Source organism: Hyperolius riggenbachi, chromosome 1 (assembly GCF_040937935.1).
Source record: "Hyperolius riggenbachi isolate aHypRig1 chromosome 1, aHypRig1.pri, whole genome shotgun sequence".
Taxonomy (NCBI): domain Eukaryota; kingdom Metazoa; phylum Chordata; class Amphibia; order Anura; family Hyperoliidae; genus Hyperolius; species Hyperolius riggenbachi.
In genome coordinates this window covers 640904977-640921242 of record NC_090646.1, presented here as the reverse complement: position 1 = coordinate 640921242, position 16266 = coordinate 640904977, and the positions used below count along the sequence as shown (strand labels likewise).

At 47.0% G+C, this 16266-nt stretch overlaps 1 protein-coding gene across 18 annotated transcripts in view; it reads right to left on the bottom strand.

The window, feature by feature from the left end:
* Positions 1–16266, bottom strand: part of TCF4 (transcription factor 4) — a 578937-nt gene that overhangs the window by 417879 nt on the left and 144792 nt on the right. For 12 of the 18 annotated variants that reach the window (XM_068251303.1, XM_068251305.1, XM_068251312.1 and 9 more), the window contains one exon: positions 13067–13126. The exons of the other annotated variants lie outside the window; for them this stretch is intronic. In XM_068251303.1, coding sequence (XP_068107404.1) covers positions 13067–13126 — 60 coding nt within the window. The remainder of the gene's footprint in view (positions 1–13066; positions 13127–16266) is intronic. 18 annotated transcript variants of the gene reach the window in all.

Sequence of the window (16266 nt, the reverse complement as noted above, 5' to 3'; positions counted from 1 at the left end):
TGCGGTATGGTGGAAGTACCCTATCTAATGCGAGCGCATAACTACGTTACCGTGCTGCTCCTGCGGTGACGTGTGTCGGAATGGAAGTCGTGTAAGTCTATAGTGACTCGTGTTTTTTAAAATGACCGCCGCAGGTTTTACACGTTGCTCATACGTATTTTAGCAATACTCTTCCGTGCATATGATCGCTTCGGCCACAGGAAGTGAGTGTCACTTCCTGCTTGGCTGGCTGACAAACATGGATTACCGCGTACTAACGCGGTAATCACCGAAGGCCTGTTTTTGGCGATGCGGTCATGTGTTGTTGAACTCATCAACGCATCAGTGCAACATAGTGTGCATTGCATAAATAGCACAACTCGCGTTATGCTGAGTGGACAAAGGGTTAATGATTTCTGCCTTAAAGTGGACCTGAACTCAGACCTCCTCTCTGCTCTAAAATATACGCAACAGCACAGCAGCTGATACAAATCCTAAAATAAATCTGCACTGTTTCTACTTCCCGATTCATGGAAGCAGACATATCATTAAATCAGGCTTTCAAATGGACTTATCTGCTTATCTGCCATAGGCAGTCATGTGACACGGGGAGGGATCAAATTTCAACTAGTGATTAGTGTTGGGCGAACAGTGTTCGCCACTGTTCGGGTTCTGCAGAACATCACCCTGTTCGGGTGATGTTCGAGTTCGGCCGAACACCTGACGGTGCTCGGCCAAACCGTTCGGCCATATGGCCGAACTAAGAGCGCATGGCCGAACGTTCCCCGAACGTTCGGCTAGCGCTGTGATTGGCCGAACGGGTCACGTGGTTCGGACCCGAACGCGCTCTGATTGGCCGAACTGTCACGTGGTTCGGGTAAATAAATACCCGAACCACGTCATATCTCCGCCATTTGTCTGTGGGTTTAGCTTTGGGTAGGCAGGCAGGGTAGTTCGCGCTCCAGCCACGCTAGCCAGGGTCCCCCCCAGTCATTGTGTGTCGCTGCTGGGAATAGTAGTACACCGCTCGCTCAGCATTCTGTTTACTGCCACTCTGTGTACCTCGCTCAGCCACACTATATAGCATTCTGTTTACTGCCACTCTGTGTCTGCTGGGAATAGTAGTACACCGCTTGCACAGCCACACTATATAGCATTCTGTTTACTGCCACTCTGTGTACCTCGCTCAGCCACACTATATAGCATTCTGTTTACTGCCACTCTGTGTCTGCTGGGAATAGTGGTACACCGCTCGCTCAGCCACACTATATAGCATTCTGTTCACTGTTCTGTGTCTGCTTGGAATAGTGGTACACCGCTCGTTCAGCCACACTATATAGCATTCTGTGTACTGTTCTGTGTCTGCTGGGAACAGTAGTACACCGCTCGTTCAGCCACACTATATAGCATTCTGTGTACTGTTCTGTGTCTGCTGGGAACAGTAGTACACCGCTCGCTCAGCCACACTATATAGCATTCTGTTCACTGTTCTGTGTCTGCTGGGAATAGTGGTACACCGCTCGCTCAGCCACACTATATAGCATTCTGTTCACTGTTCTGTGTCTGCTGGGAATAGTGGTACACCGCTCGCTCAGCCACACTATATAGCATTCTGTTTACTGTTCTGTGTCTGCTGGGAATAGTGGTACACCGCTCGCTCATCCACACTATATAGCATTCTGTTCACTGTTCTGTGTCTGCTGGGAATAGTGGTACACCGCTCGCTCAGCCACACTATATAGCATTCTGTTCACTGTTCTGTGTCTGCTGGGAATAGTGGTACACCGCTCGCTCAGCCACACTATATAGCATTCTGTTTACTGCCACTCTGTGTACCTCGCTCAGCCACACTATATAGCATTCTGTTTACTGCCACTCTGTGTCTGCTGGGAATAGTGGTACACCGCTCGCTCAGCCACACTATATAGCATTCTGTTCACTGTTCTGTGTCTGCTTGGAATAGTGGTACACCGCTCGCTCAGCCACACTATATAGCATTCTGTTTACTGTTCTGTGTCTGCTGGGAATAGTGGTACACCGCTCGCTCAGCCACACTATATAGCATTCTGTTCACTGTTCTGTGTCTGCTGGGAATAGTGGTACACCGCTCGCTCAGCCACACTATATAGCATTCTGTTTACTGTTCTGTGTCTGCTGGGAACAGTAGTACACCGCTCGCTCAGCCAGAGTATATAGCATTGTGTTTACTGCCACTCTGTGTACACCGCTCAGCCAGACTATATACCATTGTTTACTGACACTCTGTGTACACCACTCAGCCACACTATATACCATTGTTTACTGACACTCTGTGTACACCGCTCAGCCAGACTATATACCATTGTTTACTGCCACTCTGATTCTGCTGGGAACAGTAGTACACCGCTCGCTCAGCCAGACTATATACCATTGTTTACTGACACTCTGTGTACACCGCTCAGCCAGACTATATACCATTGTTTACTGACACTCTGTGTACACCACTCAGCCACACTATATACCATTGTTTACTGACACTCTGTGTACACCGCTCAGCCAGACTATATACCATTGTTTACTGCCACTCTGATTCTGCTGGGAACAGTAGTACACCGCTCGCTCAGCCAGACTATATACCATTGTTTACTGACACTATATAGCAGACTATATAGCATTGTGTGTACACCGCTCAGCCAGACTATATACCATTGTTTACTGACACTCTGTGTACACCGCTCAGCCAGACTATATACCATTGTTTACTGCCACTCTGATTCTGCTGGGAACAGTAGTACACCGCTCGCTCAGCCAGACTATATACCATTGTTTACTGACACTCTGTGTACACCGCTCAGCCAGACTATATACCATTGTTTACTGACACTATATAGCAGACTATATAGCATTGTGTGTACACCGCTCAGCCAGACTATATACCATTGTTTACTGACACTCTGTGTACACCGCTCAGCCAGACTATATACCATTGTTTACTGCCACTCTGATTCTGCTGGGAACAGTAGTACACCGCTCGCTCAGCCAGACTATATACCATTGTTTACTGACACTCTATGTACACCGCTCAGCCAGACTATATACCATTGTTTACTGCCACTCTGATTCTGCTGGGAACAGTAGTACACCGCTCGCTCAGCCAGACTATATACCATTGTTTACTGACACTCTATGTACACCGCTCAGCCAGACTATATACCATTGTTTACTGCCACTCTGATTCTGCTGGGAACAGTAGTACACCGCTCGCTCAGCCAGACTATATAGCATTGTGTTTACTGCCACTCTGTGTACACCGCTCAGCCACACTATATAGCATTGCGTACTCTGCCAGTCAGTGTGTATATTGCTGGGATCAGTAATACTCCACTCACCGTCAACCACTATATGAGCTCAACATGAGTTCCCCAGAGACCTCCGCTGTGAGCAGCACTCCCAACAACAGCAACAGCCAACGCCCCACGCAAGCTATAACATCCACCCCAGCAGCCAGTGGTCAGCAGCAGCCCTCCCCGGAGGAGAACGTTGTGTCCATCAGTCCGTCGCCAGAGCGATTAATGAGGGCTGCCATTGAGGAGATGATGGGGCCTGATGTGGAGGAGGAGGTCTGGCTCAGGCCAGCATCCCAAGTTAATGTTGAGGACGATGAGGGGTCTGTGTCTGGGGATGTTGGGGTGGCAGAGGTGGTGGGTGGGTCAGACTCAGGAGAAGAGTTGTATGATGAGGATGATGATCGGGACCATCTGTATGTGCCTCAGAGTCCGACCCCGGAAAACATGTTGTATCGTGTGTTTAGGTACTAAAATCTGCGTTCCCTCCCAGTAGTGTTGGGCGAACAGTGTTTGCCACTGTTCGGGTTCTGCAGAACATCACCCTGTTCGGGGTGACTATATAGCAGACTATATAGCATTGTGTTTAATGCCACTCTGTGTACACGGCTCAGCCACACTATATAGCATTGTGTTTACTTCCACTCTGTGTCTGCTGGGAACAGTAGTACACCGCTCACCCGCCACTGTATAGCATTGTGCTCTGTGTCACTGCTGACAATAGTGGTACACCGCTCACCCACCACTGTATAGCATTTCTGTACTGCCACTGTACTGCTGCCAGTCAGCGTGTACTTTAAGGATAAGTGAAATGAGGAAGAAATCCGGTGAAAGAGGGAGGGGCAAGGGAAGAGGTGTTTCCCCTGACGGTTCACGTACAGGCCACAGGGGAGCACCCAAGAAAACCCACTCAATACTGCCCATGTTGTCCAGGACAACAACCCTCACAGATCCAAAAGAACAGGACCAGATAATTACTTGGATGACCTCTCAAGCGTCCAGCAGTGGGTTAAGCAGCACCAGCACATCACGCACGAGGTCCGAGTCCTCAGCCAGTTAAAGTCTGGGCTTTCTTTGAAGACTGCACTGAGGATGTTACCATGGCGATTTGCAAGGTGTGCAAGACCCGCCTGAGCAGGGGGAAAAGTATTAACAACCTCTCCACCACCAGCATGAGCCGCCACATTCTATCCAAACATCCCACTCTGTGGGCAAACGCGGCAGGACAGGGTACCACCAGCAACACTGCCTCCCTTGGGTTCACCAGACTCACCACCAGACCCGCCTCAGCAGCAGCAGTAGCCCAGCCATTGCGTGGTTCACAACATTCACAAACATCAGACGATGCTGACACTGTCACTTTCCGGACTAGTGCTCTTGAGGTCTCCCAGTGTTCATCAAACACAACAACCAACAGCCCTTCGGTGTGCAGCGCTACGGTTGAGTTGTCTGTTTCTGAGATGTTTGAGCACAAGAGGAAATTGCCAGCAAATGACCCCCGGGCCGTGGCAGTAACAGCCAGCCAGCATAGCCAAGCTTCTGGCCTGCGAAATGCTGCCATATCGAGTGGTGGAGACAAACAGCTTCAAGGGCATGATGTCAGTGGCCATCCCACGTTACGTGGTTCCCAGCCGCTACCACTTTGCGCGCTCTGCAGTGCCTGAGTTGCATGAGCACGTGGTCAGCTAAATAACCCGAAGCTTGAAGAATGCCGTTGCCTGCAAGGTTCACCTCACCACTGACACCTGGACGAGTGCGTTCGGCCAGGGTCGATACATCTCCCTTACCGCGCACTGGGTGAACCTTGTGGAGCCTGGCAGCGATTCCTCACCTGCTACGGCGCGGGTGTTGCCCACGCCGCAAACAGCTGGATAACAACAGCAGCACCTACCTCTCTGACTCCTTCTCCTCCAACGCATCTCAAAGCTGTACCTCATCCGGAAATGCTAACCCAGCACCAGCAGCAGTAGGATCGTGGAAGCAGTGCAGCACAGCTGTTGGCATGCGTCAGCAAGCGTTGCTGAAGCTGATCTGCCTTGGGGATAAGCAGCACACAGGGGAGGAAATTTGGAGGGGAATAAAGGAACAGACGGATTTGTGGCTGGCACCGCTGGACCTGAAACCGGGCATGAAGCTAGACACCTGGCACGAACTGGCAATGTACGCAATAGAGGTGCTGGCTTGCCCGGCAGCCAGCGTTATGTCGGAACGCTGTTTCAGTGCTGCCGGAGGCATCATCACAGATCGGCGTATCCGCCTCTCCACAGAAAATGCAGACCGTCTGACTCAAATTAAAATGAATCAATCCTGGATTGGAAACGACTACGCAACACTCCTGGACCCCAACCAAGTAACATGACCGATGAACATCTGGGATGGTTTAGCGTTTCCGGTCCCTGTTTATTGAACCTCTCATCTGTATTACATTTATGACTGCATGGCGGCAAAAAGCATTGCTGCTATATCCGCACGCTTTTTGTCCTCATGCAAGGCCTGGGTTGTTGTGTCTCACAAAGCGTGGCCTTCTCCTCCTGCGCCTCCTCCTGTTCCATCACGTGTGCTGCTGCTGCTGCTGGGTTACCGTTGCCGCGTGGTCCCTGTTTATTGAACCTCTTATCTTTATTACATTTATGACTACATGGCGGTACAAAGCATGCTATCCGCACGCTTTTTGTCCTCATGCAAGGCCTGGGTTGTTGTGTCTCACAAAGCGTGGCCTTCTCCTCCTGCGCCTCCTCCTGTTCCATCACGTGTGCTGCTGCTGCTGCTGCTGCTGGGTTAGCGTTGCCGCGTGGTCCCTGTTTATTGAACCTCTTATCTTTATTACATTTATGACTACATGGCGGTACAAAGCATGCTATCCGCACGCTTTTTGTCCTCATGCAAGGCCTGGGTTGTTGTGTCTCACAAAGCGTGGCCTTCTCCTCCTGCGCCTCCTCCTGTTCCATCACGTGTGCTGCTGCTGCTGCTGCTGCTGCTGCTGGGTTACCGTTGCCGCGTGGTCCCTGTTTATTGAACCTCTTATCTTTATTACATTTATGACTACATGGCGGTACAAAGCATGCTATCCGCACGCTTTTTGTCCTCATGCAAGGCCTGGGTTGTTGTGTCTCACAAAGCGTGGCCTTCTCCTCCTGCGCCTCCTCCTGTTCCATCACGTGTGCTGCTGCTGCTGCTGGGTTACCGTTGCCGCGTGGTCACTGTTTATTGAACCTCTTATCTTTATTACATTTATGACTACATGGCGGTACAAAGCATGCTATCCGCACGCTTTTTGTCCTCATGCAAGGCCTGGGTTGTTGTGTCTCACAAAGCGTGGCCTTCTCCTCCTGCGCCTCCTCCTGTTCCATCACGTGTGCTGCTGCTGCTGCTGCTGCTGGGTTAGCGTTGCCGCGTGGTCCCTGTTTATTGAACCTCTTATCTTTATTACATTTATGACTACATGGCGGTACAAAGCATGCTATCCGCACGCTTTTTGTCCTCATGCAAGGCCTGGGTTGTTGTGTCTCACAAAGCGTGGCCTTCTCCTCCTGCGCCTCCTCCTGTTCCATCACGTGTGCTGCTGCTGGGTTAGCGTTGCCGCGTGGTCCCTGTTTATTGAACCACTTATCTTTATTACATTTATGACTGCATGGTGGTACAAAGCATGCTATCCGCACGCTTCTTGTCCTCATGCAAGGCCTGGGTTGTTGTGTCTCAAAGCGTGGCCTTCTCCTCCTGCGCCACCCTCCTCCTGTTCCATCACGTGTGCTGCTGCTGGGTTAGCATTACCGGTCCCTTTTCCTGGAACCTCTTATATGTATTACATTTATGACTGCATGCCGACAAAAAGCATGTTACCTGTGCAAAGAAAACAGACATTTCCCGCATTTAAAAGACAGTTTTCCCTTTGAAACTTTAAAATCGATTTTCTCAAAAACTATAAGCTCTTTTTGCTAAATTTTTTTTTCCTCTTGTACCCACTCCCAAGGTGCACATACCCTGTAAATTTGGGGTATGTAGCATATAAGGAGGCTTTACAAAGCACAAAAGTTCGGGTCCCCATTGACTTCCATTATGTTCGGAGTTCGGGTCGAACACCCGAACATCGCGGCCATGTTCGGCCTGTTCGGCCCGAACCCGAACATCTAGATGTTCGCCCAACACTACTAGTGATTAGACACAAATAAGTAGCAGTAGGGTATTGTACCATGTTAGCCATCAGTAAAAGCAAGACGTTTTAAATGAGGATGATACCATTTATTGGCGAACTAAAAAGAATAAGAATAAGCAAGCTTTCGGATTTGCAACCTTTGTCGGGCTTGAACAGGATTTAAGCCCGACGAAGGCTGCAAAGCCGAAAGCTTGCTTATTCTTATTCTTTTTAGTTGGCCAATAAATGGTATCATCCTTATTCAAAACTTCTTGCTAGACACAAATGAGGAAGAATTAGACAGGCTAAACTCTCTAAATACATACAGGGTGCATTTCTCTATGTTTTCCTTTTGTCCATTGCAAGAGTTCAGGTCCACTTTAATATAAAAAAAGGCCCACTGTGTACCCAGCAGGGGAAAAAAAACACTAAATACATAATTAAAAGAATAAAACAAAGTAAACAATAATAATAACAATAAAGTGTAAAGCCTTTGAGCAGGAAACTATCCCGCCATCCAGGCAAAAGATATTCCTGGCAGTGATGGGGATATAAAACGTAACCCTAACCCCGCCCTCTTCTAAAGGTCAGTCTGGAACTGACCAAGCGGTTACGGGGTGTAACTAAAAATCATGGGGTACCCCAACAAAACGTTGATGGAGCCTCCCAATGTTCTCACCCTTTCTCTTGCCAACACCTAGTGACCCTCAAAGCCTGGGGCCCATCTTGCAAGGGTCAGAAGTACAAGTGTGGCCGTTGTAATCTTCTTTTCCATGACAAGTGTGGCCACACAATCGCCTGATCTGACGGATGGACCCCTTTATCAGAGGGAGTGAAGCACTGATGATCGTAATCAGCTAATTACGATTACGCACATTTTTGCGTACATTTTTGCAATTTCGCCTATACGTAATTACGATTTGTACATTTAATTGATTGATAGTAGTTTTTGAGAAAATCGATTTTAAAAATGCAAAGAAAAAATGTTTTTTAAACTCCGAAAAATGACATTTTTAAAATCGATTTTCTCAAAAACTGCAAGGTCTTTTTGAACAATTCTTTTTTTGACTTGTACCCAGTATTCTCCTTAACATATGCAGCAATTTTGGTAGCAATAACATGTATGGGGCTTTGCTATTAGCCAGTAAAGTCGGCACAAAATTATGAGAAATTTCGCAAAAATTATGAAATATTACTATTACATAAGACATTTTTTAGATTTCCCCTGAAATTGCGCATTACAATGCATAATTGCAAATTTCAATGTGAAATTTAAGTAGTAGTTGGGGCCCCATTAAAGTCTCCCATGCGGGCACAGGGCTGCTCCCTTGTAGTTACACCCCTGCCTACATACACAAAATTCAATTTCCTGTCTGATCGACGGGTTGAAACAATAGCATGTCCAATCTGCTTCCCATCAGTAACAATGGTTATGCCCAGTGCATTTGGCATTACCAGTGGATCAACACCACTGTTGGCATTACCAGTGGATCAACACCACTGTTAATGCCCTGTGGTGTTGATACAGGGATTTTATCTGATTGCCATCTGGAGTCGGGAAGGAAATTTTTCCTTTTTGTAGCAAATTGGACCATGCCTTGTGAGGGTTTTTCATGCCTTGTAAGGGTTTTTCGCCTTCCTCTGGATCAACAGGGATATGTAAGGGAGCAGGCTGGTGTTGTACTTTATTTTCTGGTTGAACTCGATGGACGTATGTATTTTTTCAACCCAAATAATTATGTAACTATGTAACAAGATGAATTTTCAGATCACTACTGCACAAAATCAATCTTGTTATCGATGGGGGAAAAGATCAGACATTTCAGCAGTTATCGGTGCAACCCATTGATCTGATGGGAAATTGAATGGTATGTACATAGCATTAGGAGTCGGACTGACCCAACAGACAGAACAGAGGTGGAGATTACATAAAACAAACACAGGATTTCTCTTTTCAAAAACAAACTGATACCTTCACAACTGAAAAAGACAAACATTTTCAAGATGATTTACAGTAATAAGGCAAAAAGGGCCACACAAACCACAGTAACCCATATCATCCAATAACAAATGACCTGTTTGCTCTAACAGTAGAGTGCTGTATTGTGTCACCCATCAGTAAGAGCATGACGCTTTGAATCAATCTTTCCACGTTGCCTAAAGGTAGCCATACACTGGTCGATTTGCCATCAGATCGACCAACAGATACAGTAGATCCCTCTCTGATCGAATCTGATCAGAGAGGGATCGTATGGCTGCCTTTACTGCAAACAGATTGTGAATCGATTTCAGCATGAAACCGATCACAATCTCTGTAGCTGCAGCTGCCGCCGCCCCCCCTGCATACATTACCTGATCCGGCCGGCGCGGCTACCCCGGTCTCCGCTGTCTTCTTCTCCGCGCTGGTCTCCGGGTCCGGCTGGCTTCACTGAACTTCCTGCCGGGGGAAGTTTAAACAGTAGAGGGCGCTCTACTGTTTAAACTTCCTGCCGGGACAGGAAGTTCAGTGAAGCCAAGCGGAGAAGAAGACAGCGGAGACCGGGGGAGTCACGCCGGCCGGAGCAGGTAATGTATTGCCGCTAGCGTTGGTCATCGGGCATTCGAACGCCGATATCGATGCACTCCCATTCCATCGGCGATCGAGCAAAATCTTCCGCATGGACAGATCGACGGGAATCAATGGGAACGATTGATTTTGGACGGAAATTGATCGTTCTCTCAGCGTTTGCGCAACTATTTCACAGCAGATTCGATTACAGTGATCGAATCTGTTGTACATCGGCGGGAAAATCGTTAGGTGTATGGGCCCCTTAAGAATGTGTCTACATAAATTTGCGGAAATCAAAATGGTATAGCATTTGGCTACCTTAACAAACAAAACAGTTATAGATGAAGTGGAAGTTTTTGCCATATAAGAGAAAAGAGGGAGGAACTAGGAAGTGACTCCAGTTAAAGAATTTAAATTTAAAACACATACAAATAAGAAGTTCATTTCTTCCTGAGTCAGATTTCTACTGCATACTGCAAGCGACAGTAATAATTTATGGCTCATTTTACACTGGAAGAAACTTACTTCTTAATTGTATATGTTTACATATATTTTACATTCTAAGATTTTCACGACAGAGGTCCTTTAAGTCTTTGCCTGTGAGCACATACTGTAGCTGACCCCACCCACAACAGGAGAGAACAGTAGCAGTCGGTGGGGGGGGGGGGGGGGGCGGGGGCAGTTTGTGCCTCTGAGACAGGTGAGCCTGCAAAACTCACCATGAACCTGGGGGTACACATAGACTCGGGGGGGGGGGGGGGGCACTGGCAAGGGGTCCGTCGGCCATTGGGAAATTGAATGTTGTTACAGCAATGCACCCAATCGAGCCCTTTTGACCAAGATGTTTGCAGCATGCTGGATCAATGGTTTTGATCAATTTGGTCTGAAATCGATTAAAACGACTGATCAAGTGGACATGTTATGGCATTGATCTCCACCAGATTCGATAATTAGGATTGAATATTGATGCCGAAAATAGAGTAGGCACTCTCAGATTAATTGAAATCATCTATTTCACTGCACTGAAAATCGATTAAGAGCGAAGGAGGAGTGGGGCAGATGGATGGCCCATAGCGTTGCCCTGCATCAGGGACGCTGCCAGGGTGCAAGCAAACCAAGTTTCAGCTGGGGGCCTCACTTTAGAGATGGGTTCTCCAAGCTGGGCTGCCTGCTGTGCCCTGCGGCCCTGGCTCCTGCCTCTTGTCCCCCTCTCTTTGTCACCTCGTCCCCCCTTCCTCCCTGTGCTCTGTGGCCCTCTTCTACAATAACTCACGAGGCCCTGATCCAACGCAGAATCTTGGCAATCACCATGGTTTCTACAGGTCGGTGCCTCTCATGACGTCAGAGACGCCGGTCAGGAGGTATGCCCGCTAGCTCATCATGTCATGGCCACGCCCATTTTTTCACTTCCTTCAGTGTGTGGTGGTGGTGGTGGTGGTGGTGGTGGTGGTGGGGGGGGGAGGGGGGCAGCACTCATTTTTTTCACCATGGCGCTCCCTTCAGGAAGGGAGGGGGGGTGCGCCACTTGGGGCCACAAAAACCTAAGCTGTGCCCCTGCACTGCATCGAACAATGCTGCGGCTTGATAGATTTTCAATACATTTCATGCTGAATTCTACTGAAAACCTATGTCTAGTGTGCAGTAGGAGAAGATCCCTCTCTGATCAGATTCAGATCAGAAAGGGAGCTATTTTTTTGCCATTTTCTACTTTATTGTGAGGTGTTGAGATGCTGCTCTATTAAAATGAGTTGCTTTGCTAAACAAGTATCTGGAAATATCCCTTTATACAGTCGAAACTTAATGCCTAGTACACACCATACAATTTTCTGTTATATTTTTCTGTTAGGGTCCGTTTCCACTGGAGCGGAAAACGCCCCACAAGCAAATCGTGCGGGGAAACTCTGCCATAGGAAACTATGGCGCCGTTGGACGAATCGCTTACCCTAGTGATTCGGCCGAAACTGCCCACAGTTTTCGCACGGGAGGCTGCGAATCCCATAGCCGTGCATGGCACAGCTTCTGGGTTTCGCCTGCGTTCCTGCAGACCCGGAAGTGCTGCCGGGCATCTTACTGACGCGTGTGCGGCACAAGTGGAAACAGGCCTTTCGATTTTTTCAGTTACATTTTCTGCATTAGATTATTTTCTGTAGAGAATGGTCATTATCTCTGGTGCATTGTCTTCTGGTTATCTCCTGCTGAGTAGAACAATGCCTAACTGCTCGGCAGATAGATGGTAACAGAAAATTGTATGGTGTGTACCTAGCATAATGCTGGGAATACACGGTGAGTTTTTGCGGCTCGATTCTGCCGCCCGATCGATTCCCCGCTCGATTTCGCGCCCGATTGTCTTATCTTCCATTCGTTTTTCTTATCGTTTCCCACTGTTCCCTATGCGAAATTGAGCGCGGAAATGATCGGGTGTGAGATGGTTCAAAAAACGTACCGTGTATTCCCAGCATAAGACACCTAAAGTGAGACGTATATGGAGACTGCCATATTTATTTCCTTTTAAACAAAGCACATTTCCTGGCTGTCCTGCAGATCCTCTGCCTGTAACACTATTGGCCATAGACCCTGAACAAGCATGCCGATAACATGTTTCTGACTGAAATCTGACTGGATTAACTGCATGCTTGTTTCAGGCGTGTGATTCAGTCACTACTGATGCATCAAAGATCAGCAAGACTTTCAGGCAACTGGTATTTTTAAAAGGAAAAAAATATGGCAGCCTCCATATGCCTCTCACATCAGATTTCCTGTAAGATCTAATTGGCTAGTCAGCTGAGAAGGTCCAGAGGTACTGCCCCTGTCTGTGAAGCATGAGGTCATGAGTTTGACTCCCAGATAAGAGAAAAAAAAATCTGATTGGCTGTTGTGGGTTACTGTGAATTTGTATGCTTCCAAAGCATTTATTTGCCTCTGGCTTATTAGATAAACCAATGTGCCAAATCTTCTGCATGACAGCGTTTTGCAAGTTTTCGAAGTGACAGGTCCACTTAAAAGGTCAAAACTTCAGACACAAAATGGTTCATGCAATAATTAGCAGATAAGACAAGGCAAAGATATAGAAGCGGGTTAACATACATGCAGCCACCTCCGGGGCGGATGGCTATGCACACTCGCCTGCACGCTGCACGACAGTTTCTGAAGGGCAGAAGGAAGAAGCAAGTGTCATTAGTTAGCACTGACAATATACTTTTTCTTTTTCTGATGCAATATTAAACAACAGCAATTCACCATCCAGCTGATCTATAAGGAACTTCCTCCCTCCCTTCCCCAGGTCACCGGTCCCACCAGCAGCAGTTGGAAAGGAGACACGTGTGTCTTATAAGCATATTGTAATACGCGGGACTATGGGGAAGACTGCATTATTTACACATAGAGCCTTGCGGACCTCGCAAAATGTCAGCTTGTAAGATTTGCGCAAAGACGGTGTAAATAACGTGAGCTTAGCTGCGTCCCCTGATGGGCCGTTACGTTTAACTGCCTCGTTCTGCGAATTTCTCTTTTAAGGACATCCTTGGGATCGGACACGTTTGTTCACAGGAGAGGAGCGGAGGAAAGAAGGTAGGGAGATGGAACAATGAGGGGCCGGCCTGGTGGAGAGGGAAAGGTTATGGACAAGGACACAAGCTCATCAGCCACTGACAAGTACATGCAAGCGGTACAAATTCAGGTAAGTGAGAGGACACCATGGCTGGAGAACCACAGAAGAGGCAGCTTATAAATAGTGCAAAACAAAACAGATGGGCATTTTTTTTTTCCTTTCAAAAGAAAACAACAAAGTTTGGACCAAGCTGAAGAGTTAGTAGAGTTACCTGACTTACTGTTGCCTCTGGCCCCATTAAGGAGGCCCACTTCCTGCTGTTTCAACCAAAACAGGAAGTGATGGGATGGGAGCAATAAATACATTTTTAAATACCATGGCCCGTACGCAATAAACTTTTTTTTTCCTGAGTTTTCTCCAAGGTAATATTTCTACACCTTGTCATAAATGCCTTTTAAACCACCAGCAAGCAAGAAAATACTCACAAAAAAATGTGATAGTACTTTTCCCCTCTACTTTTTAAATTGTAACGTGCTGAAAATTATTTGAAAGATGGAGAAAACTCAGGAGAGAAAGATGATTGCATTTGTGTCCATGGCCCATATTCACTTCACCTTTTTCCTTAGTGTTTTCCAAGGAGATAATTTTACACCTAGGGCTCGATTCACAAAGCGGTGCTAACCCAGTTAGAGACTTTAGGCATGATAACCATTGCACCACTCTGGTGAAAAGCCAGTTTAGGTGTGATAAGTTTAGGCATGATAAGTTTAGGTGTGATAAGTTTAGGTATGCTAAGTTTAGATAAGTTTAGATCGCTTGCAAAGTCCCACACGCAAAGCTGCGCCATTAAACTCTATGCGAAGTGCACCAGACTTTGCTAGCGTAAAACTTTTGATCAGCTGTGCACTGTGGTGCTAACGCATTTGGCACTTAAACTTATCACACCTAAACTTATCACACCTAAACTTATCATGCCTAAACTTATCACACCTAAACTTATCACACCTAAACTTATCATGCCTAAACTGAGTTTAGGCATGATAAAGGGCTTTTCACCAGGGTGCTAACTGTTAGCACCGCTTTGTGAATCAGGCCCTTTAGGCGTGATAACCATTGCACCACACTGGTGAAAAGCCAGTTTAGGCGTGATAAGTTTAGGTGTGATAAGTTTAGGTGTGATAAGTTTAGGCATGCTAAGTTTAGATAAGTGTAGATAGCGTGCAAAGTCCTGCATGCGAAGCAGCGCCATTAAACTCTATGCAAAGTGCACCAGACTTTGCTAGCGCAAAACTTTTGATCAGCTGTGCACTGCAGTGCTAACGCAGTTGGTGCTTAAACTTATCATGCCTAAACTTATCACACCTAAACTTATCACACCTAAACTTATCATGCCTAAACTGAGTTTAGGCATGATAAAGGGCTTTTCACCAGCGTGCTAACTGTTAGCACCGCTTTGTGAATCAGGCCCCTTATCAGTAAAATGCTTCCAACTGTGCATACACACGCACTACAAAAGTCAACGACGGGTCCGCCGGACCCTCCCGCTGGGCGGTATTTAGCCGGCAGTAGCGCGTGTGTACGCGCTGTCGGCGGACTGATAAGGCTGTTTCTGAACGATCCGTTGTTGTTTCCTGTGTATCTTTGTAATTTTTATTTTGTTTTTGTAAATCTTTTGTATATATTCTCGTCTGCACTGTTCCACTTTTTGGAATATTAAATATTTATTTAATAAGCCTGACTTCTGATGTACTAACAGCTCATAGCCTAGAAAGAGACTGCAGTGTAATTTGCGTTACAAGTTCAGTGCCTGATTGTGCCTTGCTACTGTACGATTGTATTGTGTGTGTGGCGTTCCCGTATTTGGCCTAAGCACGAAGCTGACCCAAATACGAAAACGCTGGAGTGCAGACCACTCGACAGCAGAGTGGGAATAGTTGAAGTGTCTAGCGGCAGCTAGTGGTGGTAGTGAGAAGTGTTTCGAGGGGTGACAGCCTTGTGGTAGCTTGAATAAGGCTGCTTTCCCTCAGTCGGGAACCGTATCTGCAGGTGTGCCGTGAAACCGGTTCCTGACATCATTGGTTTCTTTCTGATGGTTTAAAGCATTTTACTGGTAGTGTGAAACTATCTTCTAGGAGAAAACAAAAAAGTTTAAAACTCTTTCTTATTATTCTGCTGTCCATGACCCCTGTATATAGATTCCATACTTCTTGGTGTGACATTTCTGACAGGAAGTAAAGTAATCTCCCCAATGGTAGCACAGACAGAAGTAACAATACTTTCTTTGGTAATGCATATCTATAATACAACTCACTTAAAATGGAATGCCAGGCAATATACACTTTATTATGTTTTTCATAGGGTAGGGAAGGGTTAGAACCTCTATCAGATTATAATGTTGTGTCACTAACGGGAGGAAGTAATTAAAGAGAACCCGAGGTGTGTTTAAAGAATGTTATCTGCATACAGAGGCTGGATCTGCCTATACAGCCCAGCCTCTGTTGCTATCCCAAACCCCACTAAGGCCCCCCTGCACTCTGCAATCCCTCATAAATCACAGCCATGCTGTGAGGCTGTGTTTACATCTGTAGTGTCAGTCTCAGCTGCTCTCCCGCCTCCTGCATAGCTCCGGTCCCTGCCCCCGTCCCTTCCCTCCAATCAGCAGGGAGGGAAGGGATGCAGGCGGGGACTGAAGTTCTGCAGGAGGCGGGGAAGAGCAGCAGACTGACACTATAGAGAT